Below are 24,101 nucleotides of genomic sequence, written 5' to 3'. Positions count from 1 at the left end.
TGCAGCACATATTAAAGTTATAGGGTCAAGCAGTACAATTCAAACTAGTTGTCCTTCAGAAGATAACATTCAGACTTTCCTTTGAATGTTAAAAATCACTGGAGCATAGATTAAATACTTGTATGAAGAGTGCAAAACATAACCAATTCACTGTGATTAAATGTCCTGTCAACTTAACCAAACCAGAAGAGCCCCTGTCCCTGTTCTGGTACTGCTCTGTGGCCAGGTCTGCTTCTGAAATAAGAGGACTTTTCCTTGTACCTGTGGCAGGGAAGGCGCTGGAGCCAGATTGACATCATTTTGGCACGGAAATTCACCAACCACCGGACCTAGGAAACCAAGAATGTGTCAAGTCATTGGCAATAATTAAAGAATGCTGCTGATCACAGCCTAGTTTGTGGTACCACAACAAATTGCTCAAAAAAATCACCCCAAACTGAAGAGGAAACTGCATGACTGAGGGCAGCTTGTGCTAAACTGATCAACTGGAGCAGCAATTTGTGATTCTAACTCCATTTTACTGAGGAAAGGAATTTTAATACGCAGCTTGTTTCACATCTCATTTCAGAACAGTAAAAAGTGATCTAATAGCCCTTAAAATCAGAAATAAGTATCGACTAGGCAGCTTGGTCTTCAATTGCGCACGCACACAAAAAAATAATTCAGAGCCATAAGGATTTATGACAGCTTGAAAACTAGATTCATTCCTCGGTGCTGTAATTCTCTTGTTAGTCAAAGCGTTCAACTTCAGCTGGTGTGCTGGGATTTAAAAAAGCCCTATGGCCTCAGTAAACCAGGGCTGAAGTTTAATCTTTTTGTATATTCTAAAGCTCAACAACAGTTGCATTAAAAGGAATTTCATTAGTTCACTCAAATTTAGTTTGCAGTTTCCTACAAGCTATGAAACCACATAAGGCTCCGTACTGCTAAATGTGTCCTCTAAAACTCGCCCGCAGCACTGTGCTTAATATACAGGTGAAATAATTAAATGCTTTAAAAAAACTGAAAATTCTCAGTTTGAAGTGTTTACCATAACTGGAGAAGATTCAGTACCGATTTGTTTGGAGTGTTTGGGCGGAGGAAGAGCTATTCTTATGATTTAAGCCAATTTTAAGAGCAAAAAAACTGAAGCATTGGCTATAGTGATTGGACCCGCAGGAGCCTGCAGAGAACAGTGTCTATACAAACACTTTCGCAGGTAGGAGAAGTGCTCCTCACAGCAGGACTAAAGCATTTTTATCAGTGGGACATGGAGGGTAGCTGCTGAGCTTATAAATTCCTTCTCATGAGGGGAAAAATTCAATCGAAAACCCTTTTCTAATCCAGCATCAGGAGCACAGCATCCTTTCTACTCCAGTGTGCGCAGATAGCAGGCCAATAGGAGAGACAGACCAACACTATTTGCTCGCTGCTCGGGAGTCACAGCACAATGGATTACTTGGAATTTCCGCACTTCTAACACACTAATTACGCTCTATAAATCAACCCCAGTTCTACCTCCCAGTCTGCAGTACTCACAAGAATCCATTTCCCTCGACAGCACGTGCACAGACACCTTGTGTCTTTTGGGAGCATCCACTGAAAGGAGGTCCTGTAAATAAGGAGACAGCAGATAAGGAAAAGAAGACTGGATTGCATCAGGGCGTGACAACAGAAGGAATACTGTCGGTGTCAAACATAGCATGAGGTTACAGTCATGTACACTGATGCACAATGTGGTGGCGATGTTTACATCAAAACCTCATTTGGCACAAGCACAATGCTACTTACATTTTAAATGTCACCAGCCTAAAAGTGTCACATCAGTCTGATCTTGCTCTTTAATGGTTTTTAGACCGCACAAGGTACAGCTCAAGACTTTCCAAAAATAAACAGCCCTCACATCAGCAGAATGCATGAGAATGATCAGCATACTCGGAGGCCATTCAAGGATAACGGCCGAGAAAGTGTATAATTCAAACGTAAGGCAGACATGTTAAAACTGTATAATCCACTACTGAGGCCTCATTTAGAATACTGTGTACATTTTGTGTCACCACTCTATAGAAAATGTATTGCTTCTCTTGAATCAGTCCAGAGAAGTCTAACCGGTTCGATCTTGGGACAAGGGAATGTCCTATGCTGGCAGGATAAAGGAACTGAATCTTTATAGTCTTGAACAGAGAAGACACAAGTTACAAGTTTCCAAAATTCTTAAAGGCAAGGTGACAAGGTCAACCCAGCGGATATTTTTAGAATGAACAGTGAAACAGGAATCAGAGCGCACTCATGGAAATTGCGAGAAAGTACATTTAAAACCGAGAACAATATGCAGTTCTTTACACAAAGGGTTGTGGGTGTGCAGAGCAATGTCCTGCACAGCCTTACAAGCCGGAATCCTTGCTTCCTTCTTGTGACAGCTGGACCAGATCCTCGGATCAACAAACTCTCTATTCGTTGGGTCAGGTGGGCCAAATGGCCTCTTTTCTGCAATCGTTCTTATGTGCACTTAAGTGTAGAAAAAAAGGGATTCACTTGGTTTATGTACTGGGTTATGTTTAGCAGGGCTAGCCTATTGCTTTCACAGGAATGACAGCAATCTGTGCCGCTGATAACATTTTTGACACTTCAGTGTAAAGTCAAACAATTTGGACAAAATGGCAGTTGTCCAAGAAAGCAAAATTAGATGTTCACTAATTTTCAGGAATATGGATTTGTTCAACAAACATAAAATACTGATTACAGAGAAAATGCAGGAAAAAGTATTAAAATTACAGGTTCAAATGACCACTGAAACCCTAAGAGCACCTACTGTACCTTATTCAATGATGTTTCAATGATGCTAAGCTGTGACAGCTGTAGTTGTGTACATCTGCTTACAGATGCCAACAGCAGTGATTAATATGGAATAAGGCACACAATCATGTTTCCAGCTGTTATTAACTAATAAGGAATAAATGAGAGTATAGTTAGATTCTCATGTTTCTAAAGGGATAAAAGCCAATAAATAGGAGGTTTTTGTTATTTTCTCAGAAAAGGCATCACAGCTAAAGGGCATATTCTAGGTTTATTTAAAGGGATATTTAAAGGGCATAATCCAGGTTTATTTAAAAAGGCTTATGTTTCAGGAGATAAACAGAAGAGTTCTCTAGACAGTGAGTCCCCCAATAAAAGTAGCATCATCCATGAAGATACAAAAGGGATAATAACTTTCATGCAGCGCTGAGAGGCAGGGAATCTGGCTTTATTTGAGGAGCCTTTTACCTTGTGCCTCAGAGCCATGCAGAGATTTTATTCCCGAACAATACTAATGCAACAGAAGCACATCAGCAGGTCACAGCATGATTCCCATCACCTGCCTCTTGCGGTTCCACAGCACTGTATACCGTGTCCTAGCAGTTTCTTTTCATTCCTTGATATTCACATAGTGGTACAAGATGCAGGCTAGCATTTTAATAAATAATCCTCTAACTACGTCAACACTCACCGTATGTTGCTAGGAAACTTCTTTTTAAGTGCTAGCACAACCTCTACTACTGTATATAAATATACCCTAGAAGATGAAAAAGGGTGCAAGAAAAGGTGTAATATTTTAGGGAAGAGAAAGAAATCTGGTTTTGCTGCTTTAATGGGGCAATGCAGATTTCTGAGGCTTCCTTGCTTAAAACATTAAGCTTGTCACTCTCAGAGATTAGTCACAGAATTGATGACCTCCACAGTGCTTTCATGGCAAGAGATACTGAACTTCCCCATCACAGCTGGTAAATGGGCTGCAGTCCTACATAAAAAGATGGTGTACAACTTTTATTAACTGCCTTTTAACACCTCTGGGGTTTAGGGGACTATATCACAGATTGATTTGAGCCAGCTCCAGCGTGATGCACACAGACATAAAGGGAACTGATCCATCCCTGAAACAGATGTGAATCCTCCATGCAGACACAAGGGACGCACACCTGTAAGTACAATATTTCACACAGGACCCAGACATCAATTTGCTAAAGGACCAAAAGGTTAAGATCTTTATTTTTTTCACTCCCAGACAGCTATGCATTCACATACGTCTCAGGGGGTGCTTTTCATTTTGTTTCAATTCCCCTGAAATTGTCAAGAACAGTGGGGGGTTCATTATGCTGGACAGGAAGAAGTACTGGGTCCATTGTGCAATCATTATACTGCGAGGGACTTCATAGCTACATTCCCAAACCTCTTACAGCATCTGACATTCAAAGGCTTTAATACAACACATTTTGGAACTGATCTTTTCAAAAGTCTTTAACAGATCTTTGTACTGACTTACTGCTTATTTTTTAAAGGACAAAAGACTTACTGTCACACTACCTTAAAAAATACAAAGGCACAACAGCCACACCACTCACCCTGTAAAACTGCATTATATTTTCTTTTGTCAGTGTCTTCAGATATGCAACTTCAATGTTATCTGAAACAAAAAGAAAACATCTTGAAACAGAGACAAAAAAATAAAACTGCTGCCATCCTGCTGAAGAGAGATAGGTATCCACTGCATATCTAACAGAGCAAATTCTGAAAAAAAGTATTCTACTTTCTCAGCCAAACGTATGCTAAACATAAAAATAAACAGACCCAATTTGTTACATTTTTCATTTATCTTTCAAGGTGATCAATTCAACCTGCTGCACACCTGTCTCAGCAGAAGAAATTGTGAATTATTTCAAACTGAACAGGTCTGACATCTGAAGAAATGCTCTGCACTGGGTTTGTCAATGAGAACAGCCTTTGTATGTTCTGCATGTGATGTTATATATATATATGTTACAAGAATATAATCTTTCTGGATTATTCACTTTACTATATAACTTTATTCAATTTACTACACAACATGCTAGCAAGATTATCAGCCATTTCTCAGTTTCTAAAGGTTATGCAGAAGTACAGTAGTCACTGCAGCACAATAAGTGGATAAACTTAGTTGTTCTTGAAGTCCCACTGCTGGTAGCACATACCGTATCTGTGGTTTTGCCGTTGCTCATCACTCACCTTTTATGAAGAATTGTTTTTAATTGAAAATTTTTAATTAAAAAAAAAATGTGGTTACATTTGGTAACTGGGAGATTCATCACTAGTGTTGAACAACAAATTATGCAGAATGTAGGGTAGTTCACAACATTAACTTCTAGCCTGTTTGTAGGAACATGACTTGAAGGACAGATTAATTGAATCAGCGATTCATGAACTCTCTGGGATGGGTGAAGACTGGCACCATCTTTATTATGTAGCACTGTGAAACAACATTCCCCAGCACATGGAAACAGGGCTGTGAAAATGATGCAGATTTAAAAAGCCTTGTTCTGTAACTGCAAAAATGTTGAAGACAAGCAAAGAGGTCAGAACTGTAAAAAGCAGCAGACTTGAAAACAATTAAAAAAAAAACCCAAAATAATTAAGTAAAACTAACCTGACACAAAAGTCAAACACTATTTTTTTCTTTCCTTAATGGTATATATTAAATGTTACCATGGTAATGCATGAGTCATCAAAGTAACATAATCAAACACAGTACTACTATGCTCTTGAAAACATATGCAAATACATGTTTCCAGAAAATAGGTGCAATGATGGGATTATGCTTTATTGATTATACTGTATTCATAGAATTTACTGCTAAATATGAATCCATGATTTTTAACAAAACTTTAAATACTGTAACATTTATTTCTCTTATAAAATCAAGACCTGATTTATTTTTTATACATACTGTAAGTATGTGTATTTCTTCTTGTTTGAGACATTGAAATCAAATGATACACTAAGGTCAGAAAATTATATTGGGTTCTTTGTGTAACATGTTATAAAGCCAAATAAAAACATACTAAACAGCTTTAGGTAAATTGGATTTTTTTTTCTTTTTCTATGTGTACATCCATAGCTTTTCAGAGAACAAAGATATAACTTTAAATTTACAACCCTAAAACATTTCCATGTAACTAATTCTTGAAGCTCTTCAGACATAGATCAACAATATTACATTTATCCAATTAAATTAAACAATTATCAACTGATTTAAGGTATAAACAAAATTCCTAATACTTTCTACAGCTTGAGTAGTGTACCAATGACTACTTAATTGTGTTTTGATAACATACATCACCAGTGACTACAAACACATTCAGCCCCAGACAACACACTCGCACAAATGTGAAATGTGCAGTGTCTTTCTGTGTATGTTACACTAATACGTTACCCTAAATCAGATTTCCTTCCAAATGCCCTAGACAGAAAGATAACACTCACTGTGTCAGCTGAGCGTTAACAAGCTCTCTGTACAGTTTTAAACAGACTTCCGACAATGACTCACCATGCCTTAAAAATAAAGAGACAAAACTGGAAAACACGGAAATCTTCCACGTCGTGACTTGTCAAAGCTTAGTATCTTTAGTGATTAAAGTATTGTTCATTTCTGCTGTTTCTTTTAAACTTTTTTTTTCCTTTCTACCCTGAAAGATCCAGCAGGGCAAAAAGAATAATAGTCTCCAATGATTTGAAAAACTGCATCCAGTATGCTGCTTTCAAACAGAAGCTTCATTTATTAGCACTGTTACAACGGAGGCTAATTACATAAAAGCTGGGCTTTCCCTCAATTTATCCATTCCTAATTGTAGAACTTTTACTTTTACTTTACACTCCACTTTGGAAGAAAATTAAGAAGTAGAGCTGTACTGACTGACCTTTCTATCAGGTTTTTGCAGTGTAAATATACTTCAATCTCACATGTTTAACCAGTACACTTTCTATATCAATTCTGGGATAAGGAAGCTGCTCTCTTCCCTACAGAATCATTCATATCTTTAATGTTAACTATACGGGCAACACTTCACAAATAAAACAGGCAACAAACACTGCAGGATTTGTTATTTCAATTCCTGTGGGCCAATTTAAAAAGCACCTCTAGAAGAACTGACAATACTCTACTAACAAAGTAGCTTATGAATCAGTTTTCCTTTGTGCAACACGAAGATCTCATTTGGAAAACTGCATTTCAAGGAGGAAAAAAGAAAATACCACTTACATTCTCACAGAGTTGTGGAAGAAAGTGGAAGAAAAGAATACAGAATACTGTTATGATCTAAGGGAGGAGATAGCTCACTAGTCATGCTGGACAGAGCAGAGCAAAGGTTTTGCAACTAATACTGAAGTACTAGTGGTTTGAAAAACAGGTGAATTCTGTCTGGCACAGATTGCCACACGAGCAGTATTGGCGCCTCACCTCTGTCAAAGTTGTACTGTTGTGAAATGATCTCTCCCCAGTACTTGGCACACTCAGCGGCCAGTTTCTTGGGCTTGTCGAGCCGGCGGATGGCCAGGGCCTGGATGTGTTTCTGGAACGCCTCCTCGCTCATCTCCTCCAGATTCTTCTCCATGGTCCTCAGGAAGGCCTCCACGCGGCTCTCCAGGTAGTGGGGCGCCTTTTCTGACTGGATAATGAAGCGCAGCCCCTGGACACCATTGGCTCTGCGGGGCCCACTGAATACGATGTACCCTGGGAATTTACAGAAGTACCTGTTGAGTACTGGCAAGATGTGGTGCTCTTATTTTGGCCCAGTGACAGAACGGCAACTTCAGAGCCAGAAGACAGACATCACTCTGCTGCCTGCGAAACATGACAGACACTTGGCATGGCCAGCTGGGGTTTTTGGTTTACAAGTGCCAGGTTAGCTCACACCCAGCAACTTAGGCTAATTTGATTCTGCAACCTACAGTTAATGCAATGTCATGATTTGAAAGAAATCTGGATAAAGAGTATTGCAGAGTCTGCAATGTGGTGGCAAGAGAGGCAGGCAGAGGCTCACCCAGCTGCTCCTTGGTGCGCAGGGTGTTGAAGCAGGGCTCAGAGATGATCTGGCAGAAGAGCTCCAGCAGCATGTTCTCTTGGGTGTTCTGCATGTCTGTCTGGTAGTAGATCTCAATGCCACAGTTGTTGTGTACTTCATTCCTCTGCTGATACACATACCACCCTCCTAAAAGCAGCCACCAAAAATGAATAAATGAAAGACTCTCCTTCATCAGCAGAATCATTTAAAGCATAACTTAAGGTACATGGAAAGTGTGATACTGGAAGACAAATGGTAAACTAGAACAAAAGAAGAAGGCAGTCTGAAGGAAGCCATAAAAAGATTTGATTAGTCCAGCCAATGTAAAAAATGTGTTAGACACTGTGATCTAATTTCTCCACTATGAGAACATAGACTTATAATTGGTTCTTGGAGCACTGTCATACAAAGTTTCAGATATATGGAGGCAGAAACTGAAGATGAAAATGACAATGATATGGTAGAGCGGAAGACACTACAGCACCAAGCTTTACTGCGGCAGCTCTCAATAGGCAGTGTATCAGGAAGAAGCAGTCTCTGGAGAAAAAAGTAATCCAATTGCAAATCTAAGTACATACAGCACATGCATTCATAGTAACCCGAAATCTTAGTACAAATCGATAGCAGGTGCTCACATTCTTGATTTGTTTCCCTGAATTACAGCTGGAAAGCAATCTCAAATGTGCAGAAATGTCAACGTTGTTAATCTTTAATGAGGTACGCCAGTAAGTTTCAGTCCTGGATAATCAGAATGCTTAATCTTCAGAACGTACCTAGACAGCAGAAATTACTGAAAAAATCCCAGTTCAAAGTGGGTTCTTACATCATTCTCAGATGAGGAACAGAACAACAAAATAACAAACTGCAATTAAACTGTCTCCACTAGACTGTACACATAGTTGTGAAGCAGGCATGCTTTTTTTTATTCTAATGACTCTTGTGCTGGAATTTGTGATGAACTACATGGCTGTGATGATGTGGCCGACGAGCGGTTTTGAATATGTGGCACATGGACCTGGACACAGGGGTGCACTGTGAGAATGAGGGAGAGCTGAGGGTACGGAAAGGCGCCACTTACTGTCCGGAACCTGAACCTCTCTGTAACGAATAAGTTGGCTGGGCAGGAGAGGCTTGGTGTGAGCGTGTTCAATAAGAGTATCCTCAACCATCTGCATCATGCCTATGGCAGACTGAAAGGAAAGCAGTTTGTAGTTAACACTTCAGAGGACATTGCTGCTTCCATAACTTTCAACTGCCCTTCTATCTGTTCTGACACAGCAGAAACTGCAGCACAGAAGCGCAGTGAGGTTTCCTTGCCAAATATGTAATGTAGAACTATCAGAGGGAGCATATGCTTGAAATAACAATGTTCAACATCTCTCTACATCGCTTTCAGGATGTGAAGACTTAAGTGTGTTTTGCTCAGTGTACCTACCTTTTGAAAATACCTTTATTTAATACTCCACATATGCTCCCAGATATTAACAGGGGTGTAGGAGAAAAAAAATAAATCAGGGAAACTTTTCATTTAAACTTTTTTCTCAATCCTCGACTTCCTAAGCAACAGAAAATCTAAACACCTGCATGGGTCTCCCAGGTGCCCAGTAATTTGCCATCTCTCCAGCAAACAACAGTGACATCATTCGGCATAATTGCATTTCATATTGTTTCATTAAATAGCTATAACAAACATACTGCTGCATTCTTGATGGCTGTAACATCTCCTGTTACAGACTCTCCATCTGATTACAGAACAGTGACACACTTCCCCGCCATGAACAACAATAACTCAAACCCCTCCCCACCTCCACAAACCTAGGGTTTCTTTTAAGGTTTTTCAATGCAGGTCTTTTACACATTTAAGAAAAATAAGCAAAATTATTCTCCTATGTATATATATCATTACATATTGAAATCCTAGGTTTCCCCCATCAGCTGCCTGTAAGTACTGTTTATAGTGTTTGAGACCAGAACTGAAAATGTGTGTTATTTTCCTATTTCCTCATCTCACCCTGTGCAAAACAAATAAAAAGAAGGAAATGTTAGTTTGGAACTACAATAAAGAACTTTAGGCAATGCATGTCAAATAATAATGTCAGAAATATTGTGCTTTTTTCTTAAAGTACACTCATTGTCTCATTTCAGTACACATCCATATCTCTGTGACAGTGAAATAGTTATAGAAAGGGTTTTTAATCCGACTGTGACATTCACTTCATTAGCAAGGATAACCGGGGTCATTTAAGACAGCTGTGATCTTACATAAACAGTGATCTGATCACCAGAGATCTTATCCGGACTCCTGTGTTTATACCCTACGCGACATTCCCACATGAATGATAAAAGGACTCTCTGATGCATAAAGTCCTTGTTGCTGAATTGAAAGAGAGAATAAAAATATATCTCATCCTGGTGGACTCTGTGAGAGTCTGCGTGACCAATAACGCACACACAGAGGCACAGACTCCATCGAGCTTCCTCGTCTTCAAGGAGAGACAGTAAACCAACCTGTTTTGTTATATTTCCATGGAGAAGCGCTTCAATGTGTAACCGTGACAACAGCTGAGGTATAAAGGCCTTGAGGCGAGGGAGAGTGACATCTGCAACAGATATTTAGACAGCAGAATCAATCATACAGCGCTTTTCACAGCAATGGACACGTTACTGTCCGCATCACACCGCAAAAAAATACATATCTCTAAAAAAATACAATTCAAATCGAAACCCTCCTTCCCTTCTTAAGTTTTATTAGCTTTTATCAGGGGCGTTTCTCAGAGACACTTCTATCATTGCAACACACACGGCAATGGGGCTGTGGCACTGCACCCACTGCATTGCTTTGAATTCACACAGCGTCTGACCCAGATTCAGAAGGAAGTGTTAAGCCTGACGGAAGAACTGCAACTAAACAAACTGGCTCTCTGGAGAACTGCAGGAAAAAAAAAACACTTGGGCATTGTCAGATGATTGAGTGTCAAAGACATTAGTCCAACAGAGCAGAGAGAGGGGTCCAGGGTACAAAGTGAGGTGGGCGACAGCTAGGAGAACCAACCCATTACTTCCTAGGCAATACTGGATCACTCGATTGTTCTCATATAACAGCAAACTCAAGTTTTCCGTGTTCAGTTCGTAGCTGGGTAAGATCACATAAAATTTAAAGAACTACCCGTTCAGGTATCTTGTAGGAAATTGCATTTTGACTGCATGAAGCGACTTGCTTCGCAATGATTCTCAGCATCTGTAATTAACATAATGCAAAGAAATATTCAACAGTAAGTCACAGTGAGCAAATTCGGAAAACCCAGACACGCAGGGATACCTCTGCCAATCTTCTGAAGCCGCTCAGAGAGACTGGAATTTTTCAGTGGCGCTAACTGGGATTGCCAGACAGCCCCACTTTCTTGAAATAATTTCCAGCATTCCACTTCCTCCCCCTGTCAGCAGTAACTACGAAGGGTGGGGAAAAATGTATTTTACCATCTAGTGCCTCCTTCAGTTCATCTTTGGTCCAGGCCACCTCAGTCATTAACAGCCGCAGGTAGTACATGGCATGCTGGTGAGGCTGCTCAGCACGGAAATTGTTCAGCGACCGCATGTACTTGGAGAAGGAAAGAAGCAAAACACAATTTCAGTACATCATAAATCAACACCTATAAAAGGTAGACTTTTAAGTGTAAAGGCTGCAAACAGGCATGTGAAAACATCTGTAGTTTTACTTTAAAATTTCTGCCAGCATTATCTCGTTCTTCTAATCCACGCTTGTAAGTATTTAATGCTTTGGCCTGCAAATAAATCCATATATTTATATAGTTATGTATTTGCCAATTGGCCTTCTGTTGCCCTTTCTTGCAACAACAGAAGCACATCTATTGTGATGGACGTACTGTGCCCAATGTTAAACTTGGAATGCCAAGCACTTCCCCTCTGGGATGGCGGCATGAGCTGTCTCAAACTGAACAGAGAAGCATTTTGCGCATGAGCTGGAAGGTTATGTATAAACGCAACAGCAGACGAGCTTACCGCTTCTTTGATGATGTCAAACCGTTTCTCATCGATCTCGAAGGTGGCCATTTTCTCAATGATCTTCTTCAGCAAGATGTGCTGCTTGTCGTTGTAGCCCTTCACAGACAGCTGTGTTGCAGGGGGGAAGAGGGAGGTGATGAGAACACATGTGGCACACTGGGGTGGCAATCCAGCTGCACGGGACTGCACAAGTGCGGAGCTTGAGCTTTCAGAGAAGGGGGCTGGGAGGCCGGGGTTACAGAAAGCTGCAGCAGGCTCCGAGCAGGCTGATTTCTGCTATCTACTGCTATCAGAGAATAAATTGCTCACGCAGCAGTATACGATGACTGTACCAGTCGCAAAAGGCATTCAGATTGATTTATATGCATAATCAAGCGGCAGACCTTCAACAATAAAGCTCAATCCCTCACCAATAATTGCGCAGTGAAAAACCAAGCACAACACCAAAGAGACAGCTGAACCAGGGCCCTGCAAACTGTCAGAGTACACCAGCAATTACAATGCAGTGAGACTGGCCTTAGAAATGATTCGCCATTCATCACGATCTTGTGTCCTACAGCACAGGAGGAGAGACGAGTTTGTTTGCCTCTTTCTCTTTTTCTCGCTGTACCCAAGCTGTGCAAGCAGATGACAGGCTCTCCTATTTCACCACACTGTCTAATTCGGCCTAAACACTGGGCCCGCACAACTTGAGGTAACTGGCTGAGGCAAACAGTCACCTTGAAAATTAAACCTTTAGGAACCCAGTGACTGAGTGCCATGCTCTGTTCTTCTTTCAAACTACTCACTCACAAATCCTCTCATGTTCTTTAATTTAGGTGCATAGCTCTTTTCATGGTATCAATTCATTTTTCATTTGGTAGGGTCTGCACATACTACTACTATTACTACTACCACTGATAATAATTTTCATTGAATATAAAATAGTGAGGCAGTCTATTAAATATATGGTAACCTTCTCTATTTTAACATTCCTGCATTCCCTTTCACACAGTAAAGTAACAGCAGCAGTCGCACACACAGTGCCCCCTGGCTGCCCCTGTGAGTTACACTGGCACACCCAGAAATCTGATTACACTGCACACACCAAGCTGAGAGGTAAACAAGATGTCAAGTCAGATTAGTACAATGAAAATACTTAACAACTCACTACAGTTCACAGGATGAAACATGCAAAACCTAGGGCTTCACTGAAGAGTGTTTGGCAACAAAACGTCTATTTTTTCCTTTAGCCTGTATACACACTAAAATGTCCTCTTTCTTCTTCAAAACAGGTCTTCTAAAAATGTTTTGTTTTAACAATCTGTAAATAGCAGCATTTTACTTCAAAGAAAAATATAGCTAATTTTAGCTGATAAATATAAAAGGCTAGAAGAACTAGGCCATTAGTATTCTCAGCTAACATTGCTGTGTGGAGATATACATATCTTATGATCTGTATTCTTCATGAAACTTCAAGTAAGATTTTAGTAATTAAAGTGTGATCAAAAAGGGTAAGGAACAAAAGTTAGAGAAAAGAAAGAGAGCACCTCAAACCATGGACAAAACGCTAGCCTTTTCAATTTTTAACGTATTCCCAAGGCAGCATGTAGTGACGTCAAAGACAGGGCATGAGCCAATAATCTTTTATTTGTTGTTTTACAGATATGCTTCCCCCCTCAGTGCCACTGCTGGAGACTGTAGTACAAAACAAAGTTCCTTCTGTATTAGAAAAGAACTTTTATATTGGCACCAGCCTCCAGACTGACAAGGTCATATAGCTGCTTTACTCAACACCACCCAGGAAGATTTTGATAAGCATCAACTTATCGAAACTCCAAGGTGATAAGGCTTAATCTGACTTCCCATTTAAAAACAAATGATATTCATCCCAGGCCTAATTAAATAGCGCTTATCCATCCCAGTGCCTTGTTTCATGACCGTAATCTGTAAAACATCAAACAAAAGAATTTCCAAGGGCATAAAGACAGGAGCCCTACACAGTACGGCAGACAGCAAGAGCATCCTTAACACTCATGTCTCAAACTCCTTCCCTCTCCACTTCTACTTACAAGGAGTGCATTCATTCCTGACGCTACGGCATAGACCAAACCTGAGAGGCGAGCTGCATATGTATACTCTTTTAAATCATCCTTCAATAACCTGAGAAACAGGTAAGTCATGTTGCAATGGACAGGGTCTGCGTAAAGGTAGCGACTAACAAAAAGAAAACAAGAGAGAGAGATTTGTTTGACACCTCCAACATGGACATGGTGGGATGAGGAGACTGACAGAAGAGTATGTATATGCAGCCTAATGACCAGCTTTTGACGCAATGGAGGGGAAAAAATGATCTGGGAAAAAGTCTACAAAAGAAGTAGTGAGGTCTCCATTTTCCGTTGTTCTGGGCTAAACTGCAATTTCTATGCAATGAATTTGGATTCGTTCTCAGTTTACAGACTAACCGCAACACATTACATGTATATTTTCTTTGTTCATATCACTCAAAGCTTGAATGACTTATGTAGCACAAATCCTCTTAAAGCCATTTCAACTCGTTTTTCACCACAGGCTGAAGTGTCCAGTTCGATCTCTGCCTCACTGGGCGGTCGCCCTGTAGGGAAAGGAGAATCAAGGCAGAGGAGGATCCGCAGATCTCACAACCTTAGAAAACCTCCATCTGACCTCTCCCGGCAACTCTTTGGAGTGATGCCATGAATAATCCCATAATCCCTTTCCCACTCCCGCTGGGAAGCACAACTTACCATCTCTGGGACTAAACCTGGACATGATTTAATAGGCACTTTAACCACAATGGAAAAGAGACACCACCGACTACTTCTTCAGTTGAGGTTGAGGGAGAAAGCCTAATGAGGAAAAGACCGGTTGAGAATGCTTAGTTTATGGTGTTTGTTTGAATTTGGGTACTTACATACATCCCATAGATGGTATTTTGCAGGTCATAGTTCAAGCCGGCTAACTCAGCTGCATATGCATACTCGTTGAGAGAGTCCTTGAGCAGCTCAAGGTACAAATAGGCCATATTACAATGCAATGGATCCACATAAGCAAATGGGCTGAAAAGAGAATGCCACAAGTAAAGTCTCATACTTTCCCTTGGGATATAAATACCCCAAGGGTGCTGAACCACAAGTCATGACAAATTAAAAAATCATACAGTGCATGTCCATTGAAATGTAAATATATCAATACACTCTGACAAAACATAATCAATGGATTTTTACGTATAATACTATTACCTAAACAAACTACAAACATTTAAACCAGGACAGGGGTAACAAGAACCATTAAAAACAAAATGAGTATTTTTTACAATTTCCATCAAGCTATGAGCTCGAAAAAGGGAAGATATTACTGCTTAAAAAATACAAAACAAAATGTAGTTGTAGAATATATGCATTAACAGGGAAAAATTATGTTACAGGTCAAACTTTTAATGCGATTACATGTTTCTCTGGTTTTGAAAATGAACTTTGTTTAATAAGCACAGAAAACTGGAGATGCCCATGGTTGGTATTAAAAAGGTAACAATCTGGGACTGAGGGTTATTTTGTATTTTGACTGCTTTAAGAAAGACACAGCAGCAGCAGTCTTCAATTGCTTCTATTTATAAATATTGATCCAGCAATCTGAGGTCTCCCAGGGTTTAAACTGCAAGATTGAGAAAGCACTGAACAAAATGCCACTTCAAAATGAAATAGCTCTGGGCTTTTGATGCCTTAATGCATCAAAATACGATTTGTAACTCAGAGCGTCTCAGAAGCAGAAAAAATATTTTTAAAAAATGTCAATGCAACAATCTTTTCTTTCAATTATTTTCCATAAATGTCCGTGTCTAAAGGCAATTTCACACTTGCTTTAAATTAAGCACAAACAGACAAATTCTTGCTTATGAAAAAAGAGAATCGTCTGGCAGCTGAACTGCACTTTCTTCAAATCCTATTTCTTAATGTTACTATTTCAGATCTACCGGTTCAGAAAGAGCTTGAGAGATGCATACAAATTCCTTTCCCAAACTGTATGTTGGCTTTGTTATAAATTAAACAGCACAGAAACCTCAATTCCAAGTTTCAAACAATGTTTTAAACATTTGTTCATTTCAGTATTAGTTCCTACCTGAAAAACTCAAAGTTGAGGCAGGCTTTTGGAAGGAAAAATTTGTCGTCCTGTTTGAACCACACTTTACTCATGGCAGTATCCTGTAAGAAACGTTTTTCAGTGAAAAGTGCAGTAAATGTAATAAAATGAAATACAGTATGCTGTTCTCTTTCACAGGCTTATTCCTACTCAGATGTCAAAATGAGAATGATAAATGATTTAAAACAACATCCTCTTAGTCATTCTGCACTAAATATGATCTTAAATGCTTTCAAATATTTCTATATGAGAACTTGGATTTTTAAAATAATTATTTTTCAGAATTACATGACCTAGCAGTTGTATCTGGTTATTTACACACTATTTTTTATCTCATAAAAAACATAAACATATTTATCAACATAAAACATTGATAAAACATTCAATAAGTACCTTTATCAGTGTGGGATATGATGGAGCATCTTTTTCCAGGGGATAGATTTCAAAATTTGTAGGTATAAACTCATTTTTCATGGGGAGTTTGAACTTTCCATTCAAGTCTGCATTTTGCCATTTCTGAAATACACAAAGCAGAACAACTGACAAAACGCTTGCCGGTAATCTGTACCCGTGCTTGGATTATGTAAGACCAGAATTAGTGTCATGGAGAGAGACTTTAACCTTATAAAGAAGTCTCTTTTCTAAAACATCCACGGATAAGCATTTTTATTCAGAAGAAGGATTAGTCTCACCAATATGAAATCAACAGAAGAAACTCTATTTGCAAGCAATCCAAGAGTCTTTCAGTCAGCTAACTTTGGGGATAAAATCCAGTCCAGGAGTTTCTTTCAGATTTAATTCGAGCTATTTAAGGTTTGCTGGGCTGAATCATAAAAATGAAACTGTTGCTTTTGTACTACCTCATATTTCATTCAATAGCTTCCATAACCTCAATACTGTGGCTGCAACAGCTTAAGTCTATTTTACAGCCCTGAAAAAAGGAAGGCTTAGCTCATATGATTTAGAAGTGGTAGGAGTATATTTGGAGCTAAAACACCATGAAGTTTCTAACACTTGACATGAGACAATATACTCTAATATGGGCACTGTGAAATAACAGTTATGCCAGAATCAGTTACCTAGTCTACTATCACAAAGCAATAAACAACTGGCAGCAGGTCTCTTAAAGAAGTGTTTGGACAGATCCTTGGCCTTCTTGAAAGCAAGTGAGTGGGTTTTAGTGGGTTTCTGGAGTGCCATGCGCAGCTCACCTTTATAACCTCATCAGAGATGGCTTCCTGTTTGTACTGTGTCCCATACCATTCTTCCGTTTTATCAGTTTGTCCTTCAAAGGATTTAGACACTACTGCCACTCTGCAAAATAAAGATTAAACATCACATGCACAGACAGGCTGGAGAATGAATGGCAGCGGATGCAATCTTTGAAGAAACAAAATATAAACTACTAATTTTATTCATCTCTGCCAAGCAGTGGCAAAACACCCAAGCTGAATGCGTGTAATATTCCACATTCCAGTTGTGTGCAGTGACAGTGGCACATCTTCACCACAAAACTTCAGCAGAAGTTTTGCGAAGAAGCCGTGTCAAACTGTGCAGTCTAAGCAAATGCTTGAATTTTCCTTTTGGCTCAGCACAAGGTAATCCATGTCAGCTTCACTAATTTTAGTGCTTTCCCTTCTGCTTGGTTATTCAAATTGAGCTCTCTACATTTTCCACTTTATAAACCGGGTAGTAAAGAGAAGAAAGGTCTGCTTAGATTGTCACTCTGTACTTTTGCAAACAGAGACTTCAGTGTGCAGGCACAGGCCATGCTGTATGAAATTCATATGGCGTACTACAAATTACCTGCCCCGTTGGCATCTGAACCAGCCCAGATGTTGTTTACTGCACTACCCACAGAGAGTTAGACAGCAGCACAGATTAAATATTCACACCATGATTTTATGGACGATAGCCTCATTACAGGATGTCTGTATGGCAAAGAGCAAGCTGCACCCTGGCGCACACTCTCCCCAGTACATCAATCATGAGTCTGGCTTGAACAACTCATCAGCTTTTCTGCTATGGGAAACTACAGCATACAGCTACAACGTCCTGCAGAAACGTACTTTCTCTTCAGGTGTCTACAGAATGCAGTGTTTTTTATGGGGGTTCTTTAAATTGTGCATTGGAGGATAAGCAATAAAAAGTGCTTCCAATGGCAAAATTGACTCCACCTATTAAGTCCCTATGTTTTAGTGCTCTTAAGTGACATACCTATAATAAAAAGCCCAGAGCTATCCACTTAATTATGACAAGAATTTCACAAAAGTATGTGCTATTCACTTCAAAGCCACAATATGGAATGATTCAAAGTGGAAAAGCATTTTGTCATTCCAAGCAGTGAACAAAATAACTGATAGAGTAGTCTGTAGGAGATATAAAGTAAAACTCACTCTAATATTAGCAACAACTATAGTAATACCTTTTATATTTTATGCTTTCACAATATTAGTTAACAACTCTAAATCTAGATATATATATGAGGCACACTCAGTTCCTTTGAAGTTTACTCATGAATTACATTTCAGCATTATCCTTTTATAATGGGGGCCACTGAAGCAGTCATCAATTTACTCTGCTGCCTAGCTTCTACACAAAGAATTTGCAGAAAAAGATGACAATTTTACTTTTTTTCAAAGGTTCCCAGCAACAAATCAGCATCTCCTGTCATCTTTTGTCCAGTGTGGAAGGTAGTGATCAAAAACCCAGGTTCTATTTATGTGATCGCATCTCTGATCACATCTGCTCTTCTTGTCACATTCAATGCAACTCTAATGTAACACCAGGCAACATGAGAAGCTGTTGTAGTGCTGGTACAACATCTGAGCAAATAATTTTGGGAAGAAAGGTCTGAAGTCCTATATTTTTTACCCTAATAAGCTGGTGACCGGTCTGAGATGGGGTTTGGTCTTTTATCCAAAACGGCATTAATTAAACTGGCACATTAGTTAATTTTGTAAACAGGAGCCCACATAGAATGAGAAGAAATTGTGACCCTGAATTAGCAGACCCTCCCTGCACCCCTGATCTCAACAATTTCAGACAGGTACAGTCATTCTAGTAAGGCTTTAAACACTCTTTTCTCATTCGTCATGTGATATACGTATGATATGAAATTACAGCCTCAAATACAGTTTTGTAGTCATCATCACATCAAAGAGCTAACCCAATTGCCTACAACTTGTTAGAGTAGATGAATCCAAGCACTTATTTTGACAACAGGATAGTTTTTCCCACTCTAGTGTCTTCAACATGCCAGATGAAAGGGCTATTTTTCTCTAGCGGCTTTCAAGAGAACTATCCCACGTAAAACAGCAAGGATCTCTCAGTAGTATCACGCAAAATGCTATGATCACAGTCATTGTACAATGAGAGCTGCAGCACACTTTCTCTATAGATCTCAGTAGGAATCCTTCATGCTAAACATTTCAAAACTGGCAACAATGTAAAATTCCACTGCTACTCAGAAAGTATGTTTTAAATCCTAATTGTACTAAAAAGCCAATTGTATTACTAGCCAATACTCCTGGGATTCTAAGTCACTGTAATTTTTTTATCAAAGTAAATGGACTCTAACAAATGCTTCAATCAGAATGTCAGAGAATGTCTAAAAAGTTACCATAAAGCTCATCAGAGTCACCATTGTGCTTCTAGTTGTTGTTAATTTTTCTTTTGTCACTCTTCATGTGATAAGTTGCTGTATTTTATGTTACAGGCAATAATCTCAGAACTCATCCAACAGACACATTTCACAGCATTTGAACAAAAACATGGTCACCAATTTAGTCATTCAGTAATGGGATTACTTAATGGTCCTTTGCAGGTATAATCTGCACATGCTGTAGGCCTACATTAAGAAAAGTCGCTGAATACAGTATTACTAAGAAAAAAAATAACTTGAGGTGCTGGCTGGCAGCTAAACCCTTGACAATATGTGTTTGAAATTATTGAAATTAAATGAAGCCACCAACAGCAAAAAAAAGCTGTAGCTCTATCTTCTAATTAACCTTGTTCATTATTTCATTCTGCTCGAGCAATCACAGAACAGACTTAATTATGGCAACAGAAGAATAATGGACCGTTTGCAATGCTGTGAGTAGATTTTACACAGGCTGATTAAAACTGGCCACTAAAACAGTCACTTAAACCCTGTTTAAATGACTGCAATTATACCATCTTAGCAACGGGTGATGGCTTCATTCCTACATTCTTTAACCATCTGACAGAAATACATTTTATAGAACTACAGCTGTAAACTATAAACTCACAAAACATTCTATATAGCATTTTTAAACTCCATTATTTCATAATTTAAGGATGTGACAGAAAGCAGTTAAGAACCACTGTCATTACTTGGGAACTACTGGAGAAAGAACAAGAGTTGGTGAATTAAATAGGAAACTATGCTGAGTTTGAGGGCACAGCACATGGTCTGGGATTCCATAATGGGTAAAGTGCCCTCTGTACCCCATATGGACAGCACAGGTCATTTTCCTCAAGTTGAATTTACTGGCTTCCTCCTTTTGTTTTCATCAGAAGGCTGGGAAAGAATTTATGCGGTCCTAATTCAACAGTATATTGGCAGAAAATGTAAAAAACAGGTTGAACAACGAGACGCTAGGCCAAGGTACTGAATTTGTGGGTTCGAAAGAGTAGGGGGATAATAACCATGGAGTGCTGTCTACATTCCACTCTGGGCTTGTGCAACCTTAGTTTCTCCTAATTTCAGCTGAGAAGTTTCTCACTTTCCACCTGACTGGCTGTGTTGGATAGAGCCCTTTGGGAAAAACACTACAAAAACACTACACAGTTATATTTTAAACTTCAACTGTGTAGAAACCAAAAGAAAAAAAAGAAAATGTCTCTCTGGCCATTATTTGCAATAACAAGACCACCAGAATTCAATACTATCTGTTTTCAAGCTGATTTTCAATGTGACGACCTGGGTGCCAGACAGCACTTGAAGACAACCACAGACTACTTGAAAGTTTACCTTACAGTGACGTCCTTCTGAGTCAAGGAGACAACAAGGATAAATGAATGAATGCTTTCGGCATGGCACAGTTTTCCCCAAAGGATGACAAACATTAAACAGCACTGCTCAGTCATTCCACCACGTGTCCAACAACATGGAGATACTTCATTGTCGTCACTCTGCTCCACAGCCACGTACCAAACTGACCTTGAGAACAACTACTCACAGTGACAGACACTGAAGCAATGCCACCTTTTCGGAAGGGACTGCTATGTGCTTAAGATGGACAGGCTACAGTATGGGTCATGACAAAACACCCACTGTTTTCATGATGCACAAAATAATCACTGATACTACCCTGATTTCTTTTTAAATGTGGACTGTTCTTGCCATTATCTTCTTCACATTTTTAGGCTTAGCCTAACACTGTACAATATAAGTGCAAAGCAAAGACTTTACAATACTGACTGAAACTCATCGCTGAAAACTGTGGATGATGCATGAAAGATCTATGATGCAATCACTACACATTTTTCATCATATATAGAAATATGCTTAGCTACACGTAAGAGCTTAGCCAGTCATGTAAGTTGTTTTAAAGTTAATGTTACAGTACCAGAGCAAAGTGTCAGAACACGGCTTCTTTAAACAGATGCCCTTGCAGGTCTCCACAGATACAAGGCTTGCAACATCAGCACGATGGCAGAGGAATGAAAGGTATCTTAAGTGAAGAAGAACCAGATGAATCGGAGACGTGTGTCTGACTCAGACTTATCAAACAGAATGATCGGCATCCTGGTCCCTACCCCCAACTTCCTAAAAAAGCAAGACCTAATTATTGCCACATCTGGCTTATTCAAATGCAAAGATGTATTATTGGCAAGAGTGCTTTTCAGCAAACATGAAGGATCAGTATCTTTCTCATACCTTCTTGACACTGCAGGACTTGCTATCTTGTTGCTATCCCCTACAATTTTAAAGGTATATGAAAACAGTAATTCAAGGGGTTAGAGGAGGTGGGCAGCCATACACTTCAGCCCTTTGGGAAAAACACTACATTCATTTAATCATTTAAAATCCCTCATGCTTAACTTTATGTGAGGATTGCCTTACTGCAACCTGGTGCAGTGCTCTAGTTCATAATGTGATGTACTTGTTTTCAGCTGGGAATGATAAGAAAGTAATGCATTTTCACCGCAAATGCAAAAACAGTGTATGGTGCAATCTTACATCACAAGTGTGTCTGGGATTGCCCAATGGCAGCACACAATTGGCTGAGCTGCCCTGAGGCTAGGGAAGGATCACTTTGTTGGCCAGGGCTCTCCCAGCAGCCTCTTGGGTGTTTGCAGGGACACAGTGCAATTGTTGAGATCAGGCTTCTCCTCCTAAACCTGTGACACAGGGCTGCATTGCTCATGATGTTAAAAGAGAAGTGGCTCGCAGGTGGGTAAGTCCCAGGAGTCTGTCAGCACTTCCTCATTCTCTCTGCCCCGGATTTGAAAACCCGAGCTGAGATGTGAAAAACACACAATTGAATAATTCCAAATCAGGTGAGTGTATAACCCTAAATCTAAAAAAATCCACTGTGGATGAACTACTGACATGATCTAGCTGAGATTTCCTCAACGACTGAGCCCAGACTCAATAAGCAGATTCTCCTTGCCTAGGAACAAGTAAGGGTTTATTCCATGCTCAAAAGAAACAACGTTTCAGCTGTGGAGCCTTCTGAACCCAAAGAAAGCTCCACAGCAGAAACATTGTGGGGTTTTTTTCATTTTCAGCATGGAATAAACCTATTACTTGTTCCTTTGGAGCCTATGCATGCTGACGCAGCTCCCTACTTGAACTACTTCTCCTTGCCTACTCAGCCTCAACCCTGGAACACGGGGAAGGCCATGATCAGTCACCCCCCCCACCCCACAGCATACTGAGGCTAACAGCCAGACAACACTGACAAGAACATTGCATTGCATTGAATTCTTTAAAAGTAAGCAACAGGATTTTAAAATTCATTCTATATCTTAATGGAAAACAAAGCAGAGATGCCAAGACAAAAATTATAGTGATCTCCTTTTTGTTCTGCTAATGTCCCTGCAGGTAAAACTTGGTACAGCAAGGCATGATTTGGAAGTGCAGAGATATTACAGTAATCCAATAAAGATAAAATAAAGGCATGGACTATTTACCCTTCAGTAAATAAATAGAACAAATCATATTTTTCCAACATCTTTTAGTCTATTTGATAAAAACATACTTTTCTAATTTTGTGTATCTAAACTTTGATCCCAAAATAATACTCATGATCTCTCAGTCTTCTCAGATTAGCTAATCATGAGCTACTTTAACCAAGGCAGTTTCTGTACTGAAGCAAAACCCAGAAAAAAGCTCACAAATATTGTTGGCGTTCAGGAATGTAACTCTAAAAACACATATGGACCTTTGCAAGAAATCAAAGACTAGAAATGGGTCTAAAGGTACTGAGAACTTAAGGTTCTCAGTATCCCTTTTTGGTTCTTAAAGGAGCCAAAAGGTTGTTTTCTTTTAAGAAGGGACTAACCAGGACAAGGTCTAGAGGTTAGCGCTATTCCATTTTCAGTCACCAAATCAGTATCCCAAGAATATCATTACACAGATGACTATGGACATCCTTCAGAAATATCACTGGAATACGATCTAATGTACTAGTTGGTTATTTAATCTGCATCTCTGGGGATACAGTGTGCAGTAGTTTTACATATAGTAGAAGGCTAGGGTTCTGCATCCTGTGAACTAAAGAAAATTATGAGATCACCACTAGACCACTAGACACATCCGGTGTATTTTATCCAGAAATCCACTTGGCATCAGAAAACCACTTTTTGCTTGTATTCCAGAAGCATAAGGCTGAGGGAGAGACAACACCCTGGTCTAGCTGCCAGCACAAACACTAAAGACAGCAGTGTGGGCAAGTGGTGAGGGCTTGGGACATTCCGGTCTTTTAACCCCAGCCAGACCAAGACAGCAATCAACGTAGCCAGCATGACTTTATAAGTGGGGAGCAAACTCAAGCATCCAGCAAAAAGCCATGCGAGTAAGGTAGGAACAAGCATGCAGAGCAACCCCAGCCTGACATCCAACTCATGATTTCAGAGGCA

The 24,101-nt window shown here is 39.6% G+C and overlaps 1 protein-coding gene across 3 annotated transcripts in view; it reads right to left on the bottom strand.

The window, feature by feature from the left end:
* The window catches only part of ide (insulin-degrading enzyme), a 46,679-nt gene that overhangs the window by 3,033 nt on the left and 19,545 nt on the right, over nucleotides 1-24,101 (bottom strand). For 2 of the 3 annotated variants that reach the window (XM_088915448.1, XM_088915445.1), the window contains exons 12-24: nucleotides 17,201-17,303; nucleotides 16,383-16,505; nucleotides 15,969-16,051; nucleotides 14,764-14,908; nucleotides 11,850-11,960; nucleotides 11,307-11,427; nucleotides 10,338-10,429; nucleotides 8,908-9,019; nucleotides 7,809-7,976; nucleotides 7,226-7,498; nucleotides 4,359-4,420; nucleotides 1,519-1,591; nucleotides 262-329 (exon numbers count right to left, since the gene is read on the bottom strand). In XM_088915448.1, coding sequence (XP_088771574.1) covers nucleotides 262-329; nucleotides 1,519-1,591; nucleotides 4,359-4,420; nucleotides 7,226-7,498; nucleotides 7,809-7,976; nucleotides 8,908-9,019; nucleotides 10,338-10,429; nucleotides 11,307-11,427; nucleotides 11,850-11,960; nucleotides 14,764-14,908; nucleotides 15,969-16,051; nucleotides 16,383-16,505; nucleotides 17,201-17,303 — 1,534 coding nt within the window. Of the gene's footprint in view, nucleotides 1-261; nucleotides 330-1,518; nucleotides 1,592-4,358; nucleotides 4,421-7,225; nucleotides 7,499-7,808; nucleotides 7,977-8,907; nucleotides 9,020-10,337; nucleotides 10,430-11,306; nucleotides 11,428-11,849; nucleotides 11,961-13,903; nucleotides 14,049-14,763; nucleotides 14,909-15,968; nucleotides 16,052-16,382; nucleotides 16,506-17,200; nucleotides 17,304-24,101 lie in introns of all 3 variants that reach the window. The other variant, XM_088915446.1, reaches the window with a different exon arrangement.

Source organism: Atractosteus spatula, chromosome 5, assembly GCF_055471065.1.
Source record: "Atractosteus spatula isolate fAtrSpa1 chromosome 5, fAtrSpa1.hap1, whole genome shotgun sequence".
Taxonomy (NCBI): domain Eukaryota; kingdom Metazoa; phylum Chordata; class Actinopteri; order Semionotiformes; family Lepisosteidae; genus Atractosteus; species Atractosteus spatula.
The sequence above is the reverse complement of the archived record's forward strand: the minus strand, read 5'-3'. Positions and strand labels throughout refer to the sequence as shown.